Source organism: Primulina huaijiensis, chromosome 16, assembly GCF_012295235.1.
Source record: "Primulina huaijiensis isolate GDHJ02 chromosome 16, ASM1229523v2, whole genome shotgun sequence".
NCBI lineage: Eukaryota > Viridiplantae > Streptophyta > Magnoliopsida > Lamiales > Gesneriaceae > Primulina > Primulina huaijiensis.
In genome coordinates, this window is record NC_133321.1 from 18,486,482 (window position 1) to 18,506,150 (window position 19,669).

General features: G+C 35.8%; 3 protein-coding genes and 1 pseudogene across 4 annotated transcripts; all 4 read right to left on the reverse strand.

Annotated features, from left to right (window-relative positions):
• Positions 1-1,435: 1,435 nt before the first annotated feature.
• Positions 1,436-6,197, reverse strand: LOC140961504 (NADP-dependent malic enzyme). Its single transcript, XM_073420076.1, has 19 exons — positions 5,975-6,197; positions 5,132-5,252; positions 4,965-5,039; positions 4,547-4,698; positions 4,362-4,467; positions 4,166-4,231; positions 3,952-4,047; positions 3,799-3,870; positions 3,479-3,562; positions 3,304-3,402; positions 3,147-3,194; positions 3,003-3,056; positions 2,822-2,920; positions 2,645-2,734; positions 2,482-2,559; positions 2,307-2,381; positions 2,128-2,218; positions 1,865-1,993; positions 1,436-1,762 (listed from the first exon to the last, which is right to left on the reverse strand). The coding sequence occupies exons 1-19, from the start codon at positions 6,124-6,126 to the stop codon at positions 1,674-1,676; spliced, it is 1,776 nt and encodes a 591-aa protein (XP_073276177.1). The 5' UTR covers positions 6,127-6,197; the 3' UTR covers positions 1,436-1,673.
• Positions 6,198-7,875: 1,678 nt separating this feature from the next.
• Positions 7,876-9,875, reverse strand: LOC140961110 (protein unc-13 homolog; annotated as a pseudogene).
• Positions 9,874-10,960, reverse strand: LOC140961505 (uncharacterized). Its single transcript, XM_073420077.1, has 2 exons — positions 10,390-10,960; positions 9,874-10,315 (listed from the first exon to the last, which is right to left on the reverse strand). Exons 1-2 carry the CDS (start codon positions 10,882-10,884, stop codon positions 10,274-10,276), a joined length of 537 nt encoding a protein of 178 aa, XP_073276178.1. The 5' UTR covers positions 10,885-10,960; the 3' UTR covers positions 9,874-10,273.
• Positions 10,961-11,872: 912 nt separating this feature from the next.
• LOC140961503 (DNA topoisomerase 1 beta-like) lies at positions 11,873-19,611 on the reverse strand. 2 transcript variants are annotated; one of them, XM_073420074.1, is made up of 16 exons: positions 19,368-19,611; positions 16,651-17,818; positions 16,301-16,495; positions 16,003-16,083; positions 15,508-15,567; positions 15,287-15,381; positions 14,973-15,129; positions 14,747-14,872; positions 14,454-14,534; positions 14,126-14,216; positions 13,912-14,045; positions 13,088-13,156; positions 12,914-13,003; positions 12,559-12,662; positions 12,311-12,479; positions 11,873-12,179 (listed from the first exon to the last, which is right to left on the reverse strand). In XM_073420074.1, exons 2-16 carry the CDS (start codon positions 17,803-17,805, stop codon positions 12,111-12,113), a joined length of 2,676 nt encoding a protein of 891 aa, XP_073276175.1. In that variant the 5' UTR covers positions 17,806-17,818; positions 19,368-19,611; the 3' UTR covers positions 11,873-12,110. The 2 variants fall into 2 exon arrangements, with proteins under 2 accessions (XP_073276175.1, XP_073276176.1); XM_073420075.1 differs by having other exon boundaries at positions 19,351-19,611.
• Positions 19,612-19,669: the final 58 nt, after the last annotated feature.

Sequence of the window (19,669 nt, forward strand, 5' to 3'; positions counted from 1 at the left end):
TCACAATTTGTATGACATAATATCATATTTTTGTGGTTAAAGAATGAACCCAAAGAAATAACAATGAATGTGAATGAAATGGAGGGATAAACAAGCGTAAATCGCGGATTATTGGCCGTGATGTTTTTTCTTAACTAAATAAAATTAAATTAAATGATACAAAAATATATATATTTTGATAAACATTATTAATTTTCATTTTTAAATAAACCTAATAATATTGATAAACAAATCATATGGAAACCCATGGAAAATGTATATTATAATTTGGGTCAGCGGCGTAACAGTTACTAACTTGTAAATTAAAAATTTTAAGTTATTTTTTAAAACAAAAAATTGGCAAAATTTTATAATTGTTTTAAGTTTTAAAAACTTTTACAAATAAATATTCAAAAAATTAATAATCTCTCTAAAATAATATTTTTTTCCCGATCCCGACTTGAACCATTGTTCTAAATTAATAATTTTGATAAATTAGTAAAATAATTTTTTTTGGAAGATACATTTATATTTTCTTCAATACCATAAATTAATAATTACCTAAAATTACAAACACGACTAGAAAACTTTAATAAAATAAAACTATATTCTTGTTTATTTTTTCATAAAATTTAATTATATTATTGTTTTAAATTATATTTCATTAATTTATGCCATGAATATAATATAATTAATAAAAACAATTAATGCAATTTACTTTTATAATTATATATAAAAATAATTTTTTATTTTTATTAATACAAAGAATATGATGTATACATTGATGTAACAATATATAATTCAATTAATGTTTACTGAATAAAAAACTCTTTAAAATAATAAATTATTAATTAATTAATTAATATTTATCTAAATTAATAAAATTTTATGATTTCAATATTATTAATTCATAAAAGTTTTAGATAGATTCATCTAATAATTATCATTAATTCATGAGATCAAGTCATAATTTTATCAGCTTGTAATTCAGCCATTCAGAAATAGTCCAACTTAAACATTTTTTTTATTTAATTGGTATAAAAAATTAAAATTTATATTAAAAAACTCCCTTTTAAATTTAAAAGTAGGAGCCGGAGATGGAAACCCCGGCTCCTAAATCTTATTATAATTTGAAAAAATGTTTTATTCAATATTTTGATAAATTTGTTTTTGTCATTACAAAAACTCTTGTGAGACGGTCTCATGGATTAATTTCGTGGGTCGAATATCTTATTTGAGTCATCCATGAAAAAATATTAATTTTTATGATAAATATTACTTTTTATTGTGAATATCGTTAAGATTGACCCGTCTTACATATAAAAATTCATGAAACCGTCTCAGATGAGACTACTCTTTTGACATTATTTAAATAAATAAATCTTCAAAATGATTGATCATACACAGGCTGTTCCATAGATTTTAGACCTAATATTTTGACATTTTTTGGAAGAAATTCAAACGAAACATCACATTCATTTGCCTCTTATTATTCCTATTTGCTCACAACAAAGCCTCTGCCATTGTACTTGAAAAACAACACATTCACAGAATCAAACATTACGATAAAATCAACTCCAGATAAACTCATCTCTTTTATTATATTATACATACTACTATCAATCCTTAAGACTAGAAAACACAACATAAGGCAGTGGTTCAAGCTTTGAAACAGAGTAAACCGACTGAAAAATTCATCGGTAGCTCCTGTAATTTGGCGTGTACATGCAGCTTTCGGCATACTTGACCAAGTCTGCAGGCCGAGGGAGTCTTGTCGCCAATCCTGAAAAGAGAGGGGAAAAAAGGCCACTTGTAAAAAAACAGTTTTTGTAGAAGTCGAACTAGACCACTCGAATTATGAGTAAAAAGGTGGGTAGGTAAGAACCGAGATCATATGCTTTAGCAGCTACATTTGCAGCAATGTGAGCTGAAATCTTCCTTATACTGGCAAACGGAGGGTAAATCATTCCCTTGTCGTAATGTTCTTGTGTCACTTGACCAGCCAAAGCCTCCGCTGTTTTGCATAAAACAATACCAGGTTAGCAATAAAAAAGTTTATTCACTAATGTTTGTTTCCTTATTGATGCTGACAATTTTCAAAGTATTGTGATTCAAATGTATCGTTTTAGTCAGCGGTTTTTTACTTACAAGCTGCCAAAAGCATATCATCGTGCACACGAATGGCTCCAGATATGACCAACCCAAACCCAAAACCGGGGAATATGTAAGCGTTGTTTGCCTGATTTCACAGAGAAAAGTAAGTTTGAGAACGGTTCGTTGTAAGAAGCAAACTGAACATGGTAACGGCAAACAAAAAGAAAAGAAACCTGGCCAGGTACAAAGGTCTTTCCATCATATTTCACAGGGTCAAATGGACTTCCACTGGCGAAAATAGCACGACCCTTGAGAAAAAAACAAGGAACAAAAGATCGAGTTTCAGTTAAGATACTACATCAATGAGATTTGCTGCCGTGAATATCAAAGCCTTTGAACTCAACAAACCTCGGTCCATGTATAAGCTTCTTCGGCAGTGCACTCTGATTGTGAGGTTGGATTGGAAAGAGCCATTATAAGAGGTTTCTGCGGTATTGAAAACATGTGATAATATCAATTTATTGATAAAACATCATCTTTTTGGGAGAGGAGAAAAAGTAAAACTATATACCTTATTGAAGGAGGCCATAGCCTCGACCACCTCCTTCGTAAAGGTTTTTCCGACACCTGAAGTTCCAATTAAGGCTGTTGGCTTGATAGCCTATAGTGAAGTTTAGGAGCAAATTATCACAGGAAAAAAAACGAGTTTCTGCATTGAAAAATGGCATCAAAGAATGGATTTACCAACCTTGACAGCATCTAAGAGATTATTAACCGGTTCGTGCTCATGAGCCCACGGTTTCTTGAAATTTTGAAGAGATTCCTTACGAGAATTAACGATCAAACCCTACATGATTCGTACACACATGTCAATGTATGACAGAATTACCAGAAGGAGATAATGAGAGATTCAGGTATCCTGTTGTCACCTTCGAGTCCACGAGCCAGATATTTTTGCGTGTCTCGTCCACCGGAACATTAGCCTAAATAACAAAAAAAAACCACAGTCCAAAAATTTCCTTTCTTTAGAGTTACTATAATATTTCACCTCACTGTTTAGATTACATACTCACCTGTTTTGACATTTCAAGGGCTATAAGCTCTGCTATCCCAGTTCCAGCCTGCAATTGCAAAGGTAACCTAAGTGGCGATGGACGAAATTTTTTTTTTCTGTAAAGATTATAAATTTTAAGTGGCGTAAGAAAATTGAATCTGAGCTTAGATAATTACTTCTCCAGCACCAAGAAACAAGAATGTGTGATCAGCTAAGGTACCCCCAAGTAGCTTAAGTGATGCAACAAGCCCTGAAAGCACCACAGATGCTGTCCCCTGCAATAAAGAGGATCATCAATTTAACATTTGACAGAAATTTCAAAGCCGTATCAACCAAAACTTTGCCACATACCTGTATATCATCATTAAAGACCAAATGTGTAGTTCCATATCTCGCCAACAGCTCAAACGCATTGTGGTTGGCAAAATCTTCAAACTGCAATGACGTAAAAATTGCAGCAATGTTAGAACATGCGAAACCAAATGTGAGAGTGTAAACAAGTTTGGGAGCAACAATTATTGCCCCTGCGTGATTGCCAATGCAACACGACGACTCATAAATGTTGCCTGTGCTATTGTAAAGTTCAAATTAGAGTGTATGGTTACTGCCAGGTATAGCTTTTGTCACAAAGCCAGTTGAATTATGCTGCATAAGTAGCAGGAATCACTAACCTGAACAAGAACTTTTTCGCCATAGTTTTGCTTCACGGCAGTCATGAACTCATGCAACAGGTCGTAATATTCCTGAAAAGATGTAAAATTTTAGCTTTCAAACAATAAAAGTGGATAAAAAGATCCAAAGTTCAACAGACATGCAGGAGTAACCTGTCCAGTTGCCCTTTTCTGCCTGAGCCCAATGTAGAACTCATCCTTTAAAAGTGTTTCATTGTTTGTCCCCACGTCGATTGTTACTGGCAGACACTACTCAGAAAAGCCAAAATTTTCCAATTAGAACCAATTTCCAAACAATCAACAGAAGCAAATTTAATAGAGCACAGAGAATGATTTCGAAATGCTGTTTCCTGATGTTAATACTTACAGCGGAAGGTCTTACACCCCCAAGTGCTGTGTACAAAGCGAGTTTCCCCACAGGTATTCCCATTCCCTGTAACGTAATACCAATAGTCTAATTAAAAATAAAGAACACTTTGACACAATCACACCCCAACATATTAATGAGAAAATACATCTTCATAATAAGTTCATGGTTAGCATATATGAGTCCATGACATTACTTGGCAGCCTTGATCCCCGAGTCCCAAAATCCTTTCACCATCAGTCACAACAATGACTTGAATGGACCTCTCGGGCCAGTTCCTCAGAACTTCGAGAATTTTTCCCCTACACATTTCATGAACTTAAATTTCTAGCCAAAACTAGGTCCCATAATTTGTGTAGTAACAACAAAATCAGGACATACTTCTCTTTTAAACTGATATATAAACCCTGAGGGCGTTTAAACAGACTCCCGTATTTTTGGCAAGCCTCACCCACAGTCGGTGTGTAGACGATTGGGAGGAGTTCCTCCACATTATTAATGAGAAGTTTGTAAAACAATCTCTCGTTTCTCTCCTGTAAATCAAGCAAGTCGAAAAATTAAAGACAGCAAAAATAATTGATATAACAGTAAACTAATCATGATTCTTTCTAAACTCAAATCACAACTACTATTCAAGAATATAAATGACTGTCGTTACTAGAATCAGAGCAGTAATGCTTAATTGTCTGATAAGCAGGCAAAACAAGAAGCTTAACTTTCATTAACTGATTTTTTGCTATCCAAATGTTTTCGGTCATCCGAAACAAAAGTTCAGAAAATCCATAAGATTTGCTGGTACCTCAAGTTCCATCATGGCCACGTACTTGTGCAGAGGAACATCGTACTGACGAATGCTATGCATAATCTTTTTCTCCTGGTATTGCACAAGTAAAAGGGAAAGAAACATTAAAATATGAAGGAAAAAAAACCAAATAGTAAAAATGACATGAATTAGGCATTATAAACCTGAAGTTCTTGGGATGAAACAGCAGGAGGAAGGAGACCGCGCAAGTAATAAGCATCTCTTTCTTTCTCCGTAAATGCAAGCCCTTTATTGTGATGAGGGTCTCTCAGCAAACTATATCCGCTGTTGCACATAATCAAGCAAACAATCAAGATTCAACATTTCAGTGTTGACGAATCAAGATTTCGTAATGTCGGGTGGTTTTTTACTTGGTGGTTCGTCTGTGGCATTACATGACTATGAATCATAGATTTGCAAGAAATGGTGATACATTAGCGTATACATATGCAATTTTATAGATACACACATTTTAGCAAAACATTTGTTCATATAACATAGAAACCACCTAACATTCTAACAGAAGTTTTCCGTCAGATATTAAAATAAATGGAAATTTAAACCTGTTCATATGCTATGGAGCTAGGGGGATGTTAGCCGAAAAAGATTCACAAATAGCCCAATATCAATATTATACACACCCACGCACACATATTCCTTCAATGAATACTAATTTCCTCAAAAGAAAAGGACCAAGATCACAACTGTCGTCGAAGATATTTACACTTCGATTCTATTGCAACATAGAACCGCAATCATATCAGATTTCACTTTAACAAACAACATACACAGCTGATATATTATAGAACAGAAACGCAATACACCAACATCAAAAACACCAACTTTTTTCTTGAATCCCAAAAAATTTCAAAATCCTACTTTTGATTTTTCTAAAATCCAACTTCCCACTAAGATATACAGAAGCAGCCTTTCTTTTTACTAGGATCAACCTGAATATTCATTCATTCATGAAAAAAAAAAGGAGTTTGATGGAAGAAGAGTGATACCTAGCAACAGAGATTGTCCATGGAGTAACGAGCTGATCCTCGGTGGCGCGATCCTCACCGTACGCATCCTCAACTCCTCCACCAACCGTCGCCTTTGGACTCAAGTCCAGCACTGACTCCCCACCCCTCTTCTCCTTGAAAATATTCTCCATTCTTCTTCTCTCTTTCTCTCACACCCACCACTACGTTCCTCTCAATATAATCTGATTACTCTTCAAGTGAAATATAGAAAATATATCACACATACATATGTGTGTTTGTGTCTATATATGTATCGCTTGTATGTATGTCAGCGATGAGAAAGTCAAACGCCAATAGTTACCAAAGACAGATCTGTCTGGACGATCACAAAGATTGTATTATTTTGCGAATTATGAAAGGGCCTCCGAAAGGGACAATGCATATAAAGTATGGTAGAAATTTCTTTATTTATTTGAATTAACGGATAAATGGTCTCAGAAAATTGCAATCTTTTGACGTCACATGTGGAAAGGAGCGTCGATTTGCTTGACCAGGTGAAGATTTGCATGGCAGCTTGGATCATTTCGATATTAATTATTGAATAGAAGCTTCGTCACAAATTTATAAAAATATATGAATAACTTCATATTGCATTTTGAAAATTAATCCAGCTTTTTCCATAATCAATCTGGATTGGAGTTTCACATATTCTTGATCGAACTTTCTTGACCAAGAAAATTCCATTCAAACAATACGAATTTTCACTTGACAAATAAATCCGACGTTTTCCGACACAGAAAATTCAATGCAAAGAAAAAGTGTATCAATTATGAATTTATTAAAATATTAAGGTTGTAATAAAGTAGTAGAAGCCTAGAAGTCCACCCCCAGACCGAACCCCACTATGTAATATTTAAAAATCATTTTTTTTTATTAAAATGGATTATGATTGATTTTTAGTTAATGCTAGACGAGTGGTGGTGAAATTTACGCATTAATCTATATGTTATATAATGTAAATTTTAATAATTCACACCCAACCACTATCATTTGTTTGTTTAATTAATTATGGATTAATATTTCTCGATCTTGAATTACGATTACGATTTACACATGGAATGCAGGAAGTCATAAAATTTCCCTTAACATATCTCCCATGAAATCAAAGTTTTTAAATGAATTCTAATGTAATATAAAAAAAAAATAGTAGCTTTCACTTAATCCACATACAATTATGTTATATAAATGCAATCTTATGATCATCCATAATATAATTAGTTTGTGTGTTTCATCCCACGTAGGTATATTGTTAGACATAGTTTGATTACATATCTTCGGTTTCTAATCTTCATTCTATGACAGTTAGGGGTGGAAATAGTTCAGTTAAAACCGAAAAAATCGACGGGACCAAAAAATCTAGCTTGAATGGTTCAGTTTTAAGGATGATTAGGGTTTAAAAATTTATAAAATTCGAATTTTCGATTCGATTCCTCAAATAATCGAAAAAACCGAACCGACCTATCATATTTAATTAAATAATAAATATTAGGTTTGTATGAATTATGGCCCTACATTTGGACATTTAATAATTTACTCTCCATCTACGAATATTGCCCATAGATTTGGGCTTCTAATAATTTTTTTGTATTCATTGGTGATAAGTTATTTTATTTAATTATCGAAATAATTTTTTTGATATGAAAACAATTTATGTTTTATTGTCGTTGATTCTATATTTTGCATTGCATTCATCAGTTATCTATCACATTAATTCTTCTCAAAATGTTAGTTTTTATATTTTGGTTTTCATTTTAGACGTAAATTCATATTTATTTTAAGCTAGTGTTATTTTTCAGTCTCAAAAACTAATAACTGCTGTTGCGCAAAATCAATTCAGTTAATTACTAAAATCTTATATAACTGACCATATATACAAAAAAACCGAACCGATCTGTAATAAAATGTGTGGTTTTTGGACCAGAAATTTTCAAAACCAAAAACCGAACCATGATTGAGCAACACCAGACCGAAGCGATAGATGTCCACCCCTAATGACGGTAGGATTACGTAAACTAGTTACTTTGCATGGCTGATCGATCTCAAGGCCTCACATATGCAGCAAGAATTCCCCTGTATTTAACCATACAAATTATATTCCACAACATGAAAAATATTTCGTTTATTGTTAATACAACCACCAAAAATTAGCAGCAAACAAAGGCAAATTCCACCAAATTTCTCATATAAATTAACTGTCTATCAAAGCTTGCAGGCATTGATCCTTACCTCGTATAGAATCCCCAGTCACCTTAATGTCAAACACTGCCTATTAGGTTGCCTCTGATGCTTTTGCACACCTTTCATTTAAAGACAAAATCGCATGCCGCACGCACTATATCGTAACACTCAATAATCTGATCATTTATCCCCAAATTTTTCATTGAAGAAACTTCAGGTGTAGAACAGATACCGGCTGGTTCTGAAATTTAGTTTAAGTTTTCTTGGGTAAGTCGTACATTTTCTTCAGAAACTTTGAAGCCATTTTATCATTCCTATTGCACAACACCCGCAATATTGTATTCGGTTCAGTTGGACCCCACTGACCTGTTGTAGGAAGCAATGGAAGCCTTGAATTATTGCCTTGCCACCATCTTCACTGTCCACTGAATCAGAAACTGCAATTTCCACGAGATTTTTCTCAAGTTTGTCAGCAGCAAGCAGTACTTGTATGGCTTCCGGATTTAGTTCACTTATACCCGAAACAAATTTCTTAAGCTCACCAGCGAAGCAAGTATGAAGAGTAGCAACAGCTACACCTGTGGCGAGAGGGTGCCATCGTTTCAGCACAGGGCTGTATATTTCCTTCTCATTGAATGCCAAGTCGCATATATTTTGCGGAAGGATGGAAAGAACAGGAAGATGACTTTGTTGATACTTAGAAGACTGCCTGCTTGAGATTACTCTCTCCTTTTCCTGTCTTCAAATGGAGCAAACAGCAGCCTGAGTCATATTTACGAGCGGAACAAAATTGATAATCATACAACAAAGTTATATATATGTATATATATATTCTTAAGAAACTTCAAATCGTCTGCCTGAGAAAAAGCACTGCGCACTGATGACCTAATATAAGCATCAACCCTTCTACATCCTTCATCAACTTCTTTTCTATTTTGATACTCATGAGACAAGCCTACCTCCAGTACTTTGGCTGCCGATACCCCAAGCCTTAAACACTTTGCATTGCATCACTATTTCCCCTATAAAAATTGTCGTGGTAGTGAAGTAGCATTTTTTCTGCCCACTCTGAAATCAGAGTCGTTATCGAGCTCGCGATCTTTGAATACGAGGAATCATGTGTGGCCTCTGCATCCTTGCTTACTTCCACCATTATATGATTGGCAGAAAAAAGGAGGTCACCCTCAATTTGGCCATTAGTGACATAATGGTGAAATAACAGCCACATAAAACAAAGATTATGGTCCATTTGGTTTATGCCATGGACAACCCAAGTTTTCTTGATAAGTTCTAAGACCTCATCAACTTCCTCAACAACAGATGCGTCATCATTCATATCAAAGCAAGCATCAAGAAGTTTCTGGTATAGGTGGAAATTTAGTGGAATTCCGTCAGCCCAATGACATACATCAGACAAGGAACCATCAAATTCTCTGCAAGAAAGAGATGCCACAACATTACGGAGAACTTGCATGGATTCACTGTGCGTTCCTGTTTCGATTGGTTTCTCACTAGCTGCATGTAGGATCTGTCGAAGGCGCTGAGGGGCCGTTTGTGATTTATCAAGAGGCAGATGTGGGTGCACAATGAGTCCATCTTCAAGCACTTTCAAGCTCCTCCTTTGCCATGCTTCGTATTCTTGTTGACTGGTAAAATCCGAGGATTTTAATTGTTGTAATAACTCCAATGGTAACACAAGGATATGAAGTCATGATAGCATTATCCATACAAAATTATCTCATCTCACAGACAATTCAACTGATAAATTATGAGCCCAAGCACAACAGAAATTGTTTAATGATACAGCTCCGCAAGAAAAATGCAGGTACGCAATTTCAAGTGTTCTTGAGCAACTATTACCTTCTAATAGCCTACTCTTAGTTAGAGTCTGGCATTTCCTACTACATATACAATTTCTCCAATTGTTTGAGATCACATAAAGCTTTACGCCAAAATATATTTTCTTACCAACAATATCCTCCGCTCAAACCTCATTCGATAAAAAAAGGAATTTATCCTCCATTTTGATTATATTTCTCTCAGTCCACAAGTCAGTTTGCTCGAAGGGAAGAGTTCCAAATTTTCAAGACCAAAAATGCATCAAATTTCCGACCCTGCCTTTAATGGAGCAATTTCTTGAATCTGCTATAGCTTTTAACCTTTGAGCAAAAGGGTTAAACAAAAAAGTTCAAAGATAAAATCATGAAATATCTGACCTGACCAGCGGCAACTCTCAGCAATCCGCGCCGGACTCTGGAATCGTTCTGCTCCGTGACCCTCATCTGAACCCTCACCAGTTCCGAAACACTATTCCCACTTCTCCTCCTGACCGACTCTGCCCGATTCAGATTCTCCGACCCGTCCAAATCCTTCTTATCATTCTTCTTCTTCGACTTCAGACCAAGAGCTTTCTTCACCTTGCTCGCCGCCGAAATCGAGTCCACACTGGATGTCCTCTGCAGAGGCCGCCGATCTCTCGGAGTTGGAAACGTAAGTAAGAGGCCTTCTCCGCCAGAGCTCCGGCAGGCTGCGACGAGGATCTCGTAGGCAGTTTCCCGGAGCTCCGACTGGGACTGGTCAACACCCAGATTGCCAAATGGATTCGTGTCCATACTATGATGCAGGCTCTGCTTAATAATCAACGTAAAAAACTTGGACCTTATAAACACACGGCAATCATGTGTCATTTGTACATTTAAGAATACATTCATGGGAATTGATTATTGCATGCGAGTGAGTGTGAAAAGCGAAAAATGGATGGAATTAGAAAGGGTGGGGAAGGTGGCGAGTAATGTTCTTGAACCATAGAGCAAACTTAATCCAAGTATCTTTAGTGTTACCATTTATTTTGAAGGCATTATCAATTTTTTATGGTAAAACATAACGAAAAAATGTGAAATATGAATGCAAAACAACAATCGAATTTAAATCTAATTAACATATGTAAATATGAAAGTGCTGGAAATTGGAAATCGATTTCTCCATGAAGAAATAAAACGCTGATTACCAATTAAATGAAGTGAGTTGAGCAAATTTTGTTGCTAATTTTACTATAATTTTAGAAATTGTTAGAAATGGGTTTTGGAGAGGGAAAATTTTAATTACAAGGGTATCTTTATGCGACAATAGTCTAAATGGGTTCATGAATCACTTTGCTGTCATATATTTCTATGAATTAAATTAAAAGCAATTTAGACGAGAGAGCTACAGCTAGTGCAGTTGCCTTGTTCATTAAAAACACGATTTCCTGTCATATATTATACTTTATATTTTGGTTTTTAAGTGACTGGAAAGTGTCTACACATTGTCCCTTGTCTAGTTTTTCGAGTTTGCACGACTCTGGTGGAGCAGTCAGTGGCTACACCAAAATTTAACCAAAAAACGGGACATACCTCGACAAAATAGGTTGACTATCACTCGCACCTGACTTGTAGATACTCAAACTAATCTTGAAAAGTAGGCGTTTGAGAAACCCTTGCTGAATATGAGCGAGCGTTGAGCTACTCACAAGCGGGTATATTTCACTTCAACTGTTAAGCACATCCATCTATATAAAAAATGTAATTTGCCCTTGTTCTTTTCCGACAACCATGCAAGATGAACTGAATTACACTGCTGACTGAAATGTGTTGTTAGATATATGAGCCACTTAAAACTCATTTACCAATATTATCTTAAAAAGAAGTAAATTGAGTCTCAGAAAAGAAAACAACATTCAGGTACTCACATTAACTCAAAGATGGGGGAAAAATCACCCCACGATATCATTGAGATCATCTAATACAATTAGCATTTTTTGCTGGAAATGAATAGAAACTGTCAGCAAATTGTCATTCACCAACCGATAAATTTGTCAAATTTCTCACGACCTCTTTTCTGCTTCTGCTTCTGCTTCTGCTTCTCATCTGTTTACATTATGTATTGCGCCTCAAAAATATCAAAATCTGAATTCTGGATCCACATCCATTGCCCATGCAAATTTCGCCAGAAGGGACTTGTTGAAAATCTGCAGTAAAGCATCATCGTTGAGAGAGTAAGATAACCCAAAAGAGGGGAAAATCAACACAAGTTTACGCCCATCTAAGAAGCAAGCAAAAATTAAATTCTTGAAAAGATTACGACTGGAATAGGACTTACCTTCTCGATAGGAACTTCCTGGCGCTTACACCATGCAACTGTAATTCTAGGATCAAGGTAGTTGATTCTCGACGTGCCCAAAGCTATAGTTTTTAGATCTTCTTTGGTCTCCTTGTCCCGTTCCATTTTCTCAATCTTTGCAGCGGTTTGAGCAATCTTTTTCTCTAATCTGCAGGACATTCCATCATCAGCCACACGCTTCTCAATAATGGGTATAACTTCAAATTTATGAAAAGAATTATAATTACGCTTCAGGGTTCATATTCCGCTTAGGTTTCCCATCAGCATTCTTCAGGGGGGACTTCCCTTTCTTTGTCCTCGCCAAATCCTCCATTAGTTCTTCCACAGCACCCTAAAAGAAGTTTAAAATAATGCATGCAGATAATTATACAGATACATGCACATAGACGCTATTACAGAAAAGGTAAAACAAGACACCATTCTGACAGTTGAACGCTTGAGCCAGTCCACATGGCTTCAGAAAGTATAACGTGATAAAAGCAGGTGGATACCCTTTTCTCCCACCAAAATAGTCGATACTAAATTCAACATCCGACTATCTGCCATAACCAATCAGTATGAGAAATATATCCAGGATATTACCTTTAACTCTTCAATCTTTTCATCCAAACGTAACATCTGGGCACTGTGGGACTTTGAGACAGTACGCTGATGATTACAAATGATTGCAACCTACAGGATGACAAGCCGAATGGTAACAGTTCTAATAAAAAGATAGAAAAAATGCATACCATCATCAGATTCAACAGCCTTTACCTCCTTGTTTGCATGTTGATAAACAACTACTTTTTCAGCAACCTCTCCACCTTTCATCTCCCTACTCAACTGTCATTCAGAGGCACCAGCAGATTTTAGACATATAATCAGATAAAAAATGTACAACAATACAAGAGAAAAGGAGTGGCTGTCTAGGATTTCTCTTATGCATTCATTCAGAGAAAAGTAGTAGCATGAAATTTGAAGGGAACTGTTTAGTTAAATTGCACAAGTGAATGCCATAATTTAACAGTGAGCAAGGCCCTGCTTGGCTATTATTTAGCACATTCCGGTGCGTGATGTTAAGTTTATGTTGCACCCCCATTTAATGGCAACACAAAATTATACTATTAGATCAAAAAGTACATGATCGAACTAGTAGAGTAAGTAGCCTAAGATCGTGTAGGAATTACATAGAAAAATTATGCTTGTGACAAAGTCACCTTCATTAGAAAAGAACTACGGTTAGATGCTTGACAAAACATCAGCGAATCTCTATGATTAACTTTTCGCATGATTCATGAAATAAAGTTACTCACAAAATGCCGCAGTGTTATTATTTTCCCTTTAGAACTTTTTAATCATAATGGTTGCAATATGAGACATTGGCCACGAGTTCCATTTAGTGATACTTCCACAGCCTACGTGAGTCCTCACTTCAACCAAACTCACTCCTAACCCAGCTGCATGATTGAGGAGCAGAAGTTGCTTCATTTTTTTTCACGGTTATATTCATCACATGAAGAGTAAATAAAAGCAGTAGTGTACAATGATTAGCATATATAACATGAGTTTCAGGTCAGAAATCCTATGTTACATCTTACCATATCATCTAACGTAATAGATGCATTGTATGTCCGAAATACTTTGGCTGTGAGTCCGGGCATCAGTTCCTTTAGATGAGCATTCAGTTTGCTAGTGTCAAGCTTGTCGAAAAGATCATCACTACCCTTTTTCCCTGAAAACAACACATCCATGGGTAAGAACAGCCTATAACAAACTACAACAAACATGCAAAGCAAAAGATCGTTTACTGACCATTTCGAAACTGTTGGATTGCTTTGAAAACAGCAGTTTCAACAACTACTTCATTTTGATACCTTATAGAGTCTTTACCAAGGAAATCAAACTGTGAATAAAACAGGAAAATGATGAAGGTTATCACTTCAAATATTTTGATGATATGGCAGCATGCTGCAGGGTAAAGATCCAGTATAAGAGGGAAAAAAGGAAAGAAACCATTTCTTGATGCATTTCTAAAGGAAATGGTGTTCACTCTCTGCAGCCATTTTACCAGTGAATTTTATCAAAGCGTCTCAACAAACAGCGGACCAAGACAATTATTTGAGAAACAGAGTCCCTTTACCTTCAAGATATTTGGAGGCACAGGTTCTACATTTTCTACTTTCAATGTGCAGCAACCAACTGTATCAGCTTCATCATCATCCTACAAGATGACAAGGGAAATTATAAAACTTGATACAGAATTCATAAGGAATTGTTATAACCAATACTCAAGAACAAAACAATTGTGCTTTAAGAAGAAATAATTTCTTCAAATCAGCAAGCCTGAATCACAATGATGATCAGGATAACATACTAAAGAAATTTCAAACAACTAGAAGTTTAACATGATTAATAAATCTTTTCTACTCATACCTTCTCATTGCCTGCCCTGAGAGCTAATTTGTCAATAAGATAGGTTGCAACTGCTATCTGCTTCCTGGTAAGATCCTTACTAGAAAAATCTTTGGTATAAGCTGCTTGAATGCCTTGAATATAGTTCTTCATTCAAAAGCATAAGATTTTGAAACAAGTCCATTAGATTTCCACACCAACACAAATAAAAAGTAAAGCTTCGATAAGCCGAATACATTTCAATTACCTTCAAAAGCCTAGCCTTCTCATATTTCTCTTTGTCACTCTGGCCTTTCAAGGTGCTGCTAGCTGCTAGGAACACATATTTGAATTCTTTCAGGTTTATTGGATCATTCCAATATGCTAACCAGGTCACCGTATTGTCATGCCTTATTTCTTTCCAGCTGTCACATTGCATATTGACAACGTAAATTTTTATTTAAGACCAGATAACATTGATACCAGAAAATACAATCATTCCTGAAGGTTTTCAGAGAAGAAGATTCATCCTGGTCTCAGAAAAAAGAAAAGAAAAGGAAAAAACAACTAAGAAAGCAGAACCTTTCCCCAGGGATGGGACACGCGGGAATTGGAGCATCCTTCCCAATATTTATGATTATGTCACTTGGCTGTATTCGTTTTTTTAGCTTTCCCATCTGTCGAAAAGTAACAGTATTCAACTGTAAAAACCTGTGTGCCGCTAAATACTCTAATAAATATGCAAAACATACATGCAAATCTTTAGTATGTTTTCTACTGCTACTGAGAAAATGTTAATACACCTTAGGGTGCTCGCCACGGCCTCGAAACAATCCAGGTGGCTCAACCCTGAAGTTTCCAACCTGGAAATGGTGTAACTGTCAGCTTCTTGAGACATATATAAGCAAGGAATGCACATAAAAATTTCACATCATCATAACATAAAGTGAAAATGATAATGCGGCAAAGCACCACAGAAACCCAGAAACAGTGTAAACGAAATTGTAGAATCCACATTAAAGCGATGAAATGCAAAATAACAATTTGCAAATCATGTACAAGGATGAGGATAAATCAGGCGTATCAGTCTTTGTCTTCTCAACGAATATAAACACACATGAGAGCAAGATGCAACTAAAATAATAAAATGCTACACCTCGATGTTCATTTGCCGTCCATAAATTGTGATGTCATTTTAATCTTTCAACAGTTCAGACAATCAAAAAAGTAAATTCATTTTTTTCCCATCTATTAAGTGGGAAAACATCACAGCACATAGATCAAGGACAAAATCACACCTTCTCTTTGACTCCATCAACGATTGCCCACATATACTTCTCCTCTTGGTTCAATTTCTCCTCTTTTAAGGCTTTCTTCTCCTGAGAAGGAAAAGAAATTTGAACATTCGTATGCCCCTTATGAAAACATAGATTACATACTTGGCAGTTCACAAGAGCACCATCAACAGAAATGAATTCTGTATCAGGAAAAAAACCATTTTTGTCAGTACAAAGCGTTTATCAAGCATAAGCAAGCAAAGGTTTTTTTATGCTTCCATGGCGTTCATGCTCATCATACGAAAAGGACACTGCTTACCTCAGTGCTAATCTGTTTCTTCTTCTCCTTTTCTTTTTGATGCCATTCATATATAGGAGTAAAATCGCAATCCTCCAACTTCTGAATAGTGTGATTTTTTCCCAGTATCTTCCGCCAGTCTGTCATAAAATTCTCTTTGAACTTAGGCTTGTTCATGTATTCAGTATCCAGCATCACCGCAAACATTGTTGCAACCTGCGATAAGGAGGAGGATTAGAAATGACACTATTTCCGATAATTTAACATAAAGCGGGAGATAGAAATTACTAGCTTAAATAATTAGAAAGAGAAATTTTATATCAGTGCAGAGTTTATATGTGCTGTCAAACAGATAGAGAGAACACAGGAACCTCTTCCTGTTCTGGAGTTAAGATGACAGGTTTTCCCTTGTAGAGCATCTTAATTCTGTGAGGTTTGTATGGAGGTGGAAAAATCACACCATTATGGACCAAAGTAGTCCACTTTTGTCCTTCACCAGAGCTGGGAAGAACCTTTGACGAAATGGAATATTTTGTGTTTTTCACAATCTTCTTTGATTTCTTGTTCGCCATTGTTGCCGATGCAGATACAGATTTAGTGACTTTTTTAGCAGATAATGATTTCTTTTCTGAAGAATTCTGATTCTTCATTCTCTGTGATATGGGGACATGATCATCATCATCATCCTCTACCTTTGGTTTAGCTCTAGGAACTGCAATGGATGCATCAGAAATCCTAGGCTTTTTTTCAGAAGATCCGCATTCAAATTTCACAGAATCCAGAGCTCTCTTCTTTAGAATAGGAGAATGTTTCTTTTGAGAGTGATCTGTTGAGCTAGACCCATTGTGTTCAGCTTTGGTCAGTATGGGTTTCCTCACATCAGAATTATTAGACCTACTAATGGATACCCTAACATCAGACTTTACTTGAAACTTAGTAGACAAGGGCTTTTCATCATCTGAATCTTCCTTTTTCGGGAGACTATTCTTTTGAACCAAAGCTAAAGTATTAGGCCCTTGTTTGGCATGATTAGAGTTACTCTTTGAGGAGCTAGCAGGAAGCCTAGCACTGAGTGGTTTATCATCTCCAGAATCCTCTGAATCATTGGTTTCATCAGCAGCTTGGGTCAATGGCTGCCCTTCTTTCACTTGTTTCTTATCAGGGTTTGGCTTATCTGTTACCGACATAGGTCTTTTAGAATTCGCTGCATAAGACTTAACTGATGATTCCTTGGCAGAAGAACTAGATGATTTTGGACTTGCCAGAGGAGACTTAATAGGTGGCGCCTTAAAAGAGGGAGGAACCAGATTATCCTTTTGCATGGTAGAACTTTCACCATTACGAGATCGTTGACAAGATGTCGGCCTCCCCAATCGTTGATCATGCTTTTGAGATGATAATTTCTTCGTTTCTGAGTTCACCTGGTTTTGTTTTGAAGAAGAGCTAGACCTCTTAAATACTAGTGGCTGATCATCATCATCCACATCATCCAACGCTTGTTTTTCATTGAAAGCATCAACAGCCATTTGTTGCTGTTACCTTTATCCAAAAATAACAGATTCAGCTCTTGAAATAACCAAGCTTTTTCACATCTTTGGAAAATAAGAGAAATTGAAATTTTGAAATTATCTGAAAACTCGTACTTAAATCCTGATCCACCAATTGATGCAAAAATACCGCAGTTCTTGCAAAGAACTTCAATAAATCATACATGAAAGTTGGAATCTCTAAGGTAGAAGAAATGTTAATGGTGAACAAGTTGAGTTATCTGAAGAAAACCTCCTTTTTCCTTTCCATAATCACTCGATGCTTCTCCGGCTATAGGCCATCACAGAGAAGATATATGTCTATCTCAGTGGTGCTTGTTGCAGGGAAAACATTGAATATCATATTCCTCATCTAAAAGAGCTTAAAGATGCGGTAATTCAGTAAAAGGGGATCAGATGAGCCTTTCTTTTCTTTCCTAACATTGAAATCCATAAATGCCATTCCTAAGTTCAATGAAAATTATTTACACGGTTGATTGTAAGCAAAATAAGGTATAACCATCATCAAAAGTTACAATGATGGTGAATCTTGAAGAAAAACTAATCATGATGTTAGAATGATGGTGATGAACCTTGAAGAGAAACTAATTTCTGCATGCATGCACCAACTGCAAAATAGGCACAAAGAATGAAAAAAAAAAACACTCAATGGTACATGAATAAAGCATTGGGAACACAGGAAGAAGTTGAAGATGTTTCATACAGGTTTAGAGCGTTCATATGTATAAGAAACTAGTGTACGAAATTCTAGTCACGTGCAGACACGTGCAAACGCTAATTCAAATTCACAATTCACTGAACAATGAACCAATATTCAAATCGTAGAGTTGGATCTACCTTACTCCACAAGGAGAACCTGACGAGCATGCAGATGTGGTGACACACCAGATAAATTGCATAGCCAAAAATTACAAGAACTAAATAGCAGGGTGATATAATTTTGATTGTTTTCAGCTTAATAATGAACACAAATCCAAATTCTTATAAGCTAACTATGGAGTAAAAAAAGAACATCAAGTAGGGATTAGATTTCCAAAAATGGACAGAAATCAAACCATGTCCAGCAAACCCATGCACTTGATCAGATTTAGTTAAGTACAATTCTTCTAATATTGATTCGGCGTCGACCACCATAGATCCTCCTCAAGGGCCATTCTACTATTGTTGACTACAAAAAGTCGACATTTTGTTGTTTTCAAGGTAACAGAAAAGTAAGTATCATTACAGTTTTTCATCAAAAGCTCGAAAAATCTCCTTCGAATAAACTTAAGAACAAAAGGATAAAATTAGCATGGCCAACCTCAAATAGAGCCGATATACCAGTACAGAAACCTTGCCATTCCAAGTAAATAATTAAATGAAAGGTAAAAGTTTGAAAACAAATCACAGTACTGCAATCCAAAAATCCAATATTTTTCTCGACAGCATTGAGAAAATAAACACGGTAGAATAAAATAAACCACAAACGCATTAAAAATAATCTGCACCAGATTAATTTACAAAGATAAATAAACAAAAAATTACATGAATTCAAATATAACCTCACGCCTCGACGGGAAATCGAGCTTTCAGATTCTTTTATCACCGATTGAAATTTTATCTTACAAAGAGGGGGAATTGAGGTGATAATACTGTAGCAACAAAAAATTTCAGGAAGACAATGAGCTTTGCAGCTCCCGTCGGCAGCCCCGCAGTGGATGGTGAAGGTCGAAGAGATAAAGAAGGGGGTGTGAGCAGGAGAGGAATGCGGCGTAAGGTGAATTGTCAAGGGAGAGAGCAACCTGGTTACATTTCCGATTTTTTTTTAAAAAAAAATTGTTTTCTGAATTCGGGTTATGGGTCG

Excerpts from the sequence above, each read along its gene's own strand:
- LOC140961504 (XM_073420076.1), bottom strand. The coding sequence starts at position 6,126 with ATGGAGAATATTTTCAAGGAGAAGAGGGGTGGGGAGTCAGTGCTGGAC. Across the intron at positions 3,403-3,478 it reads TCTTTAATGATGATATACAG|GGGACAGCATCTGTGGTGCT; the intron begins GTATGTGGCAAA and ends TCTTTATTGCAG. Across the intron at positions 2,735-2,821 it reads ATCTCTTAGATGCTGTCAAG|GCTATCAAGCCAACAGCCTT; the intron begins GTTGGTAAATCC and ends ACTTCACTATAG.
- LOC140961505 (XM_073420077.1), bottom strand. The coding sequence starts at position 10,884 with ATGAATGTATTCTTAAATGTACAAATGACACATGATTGCCGTGTGTTT. Across the intron at positions 10,316-10,389 it reads TGAGAGTTGCCGCTGGTCAG|ATTCAAGAAATTGCTCCATT; the intron begins GTCAGATATTTC and ends AAGCTATAGCAG.
- LOC140961503 (XM_073420074.1), bottom strand. The coding sequence starts at position 17,805 with ATGGCTGTTGATGCTTTCAATGAAAAACAAGCGTTGGATGATGTGGAT. Across the intron at positions 14,873-14,972 it reads AGAAGGCTAGGCTTTTGAAG|AACTATATTCAAGGCATTCA; the intron begins GTAATTGAAATG and ends TTTTGAATGAAG. Across the intron at positions 12,663-12,913 it reads AAAAGATTGAAGAGTTAAAG|GGTGCTGTGGAAGAACTAAT; the intron begins GTAATATCCTGG and ends AACTTCTTTTAG.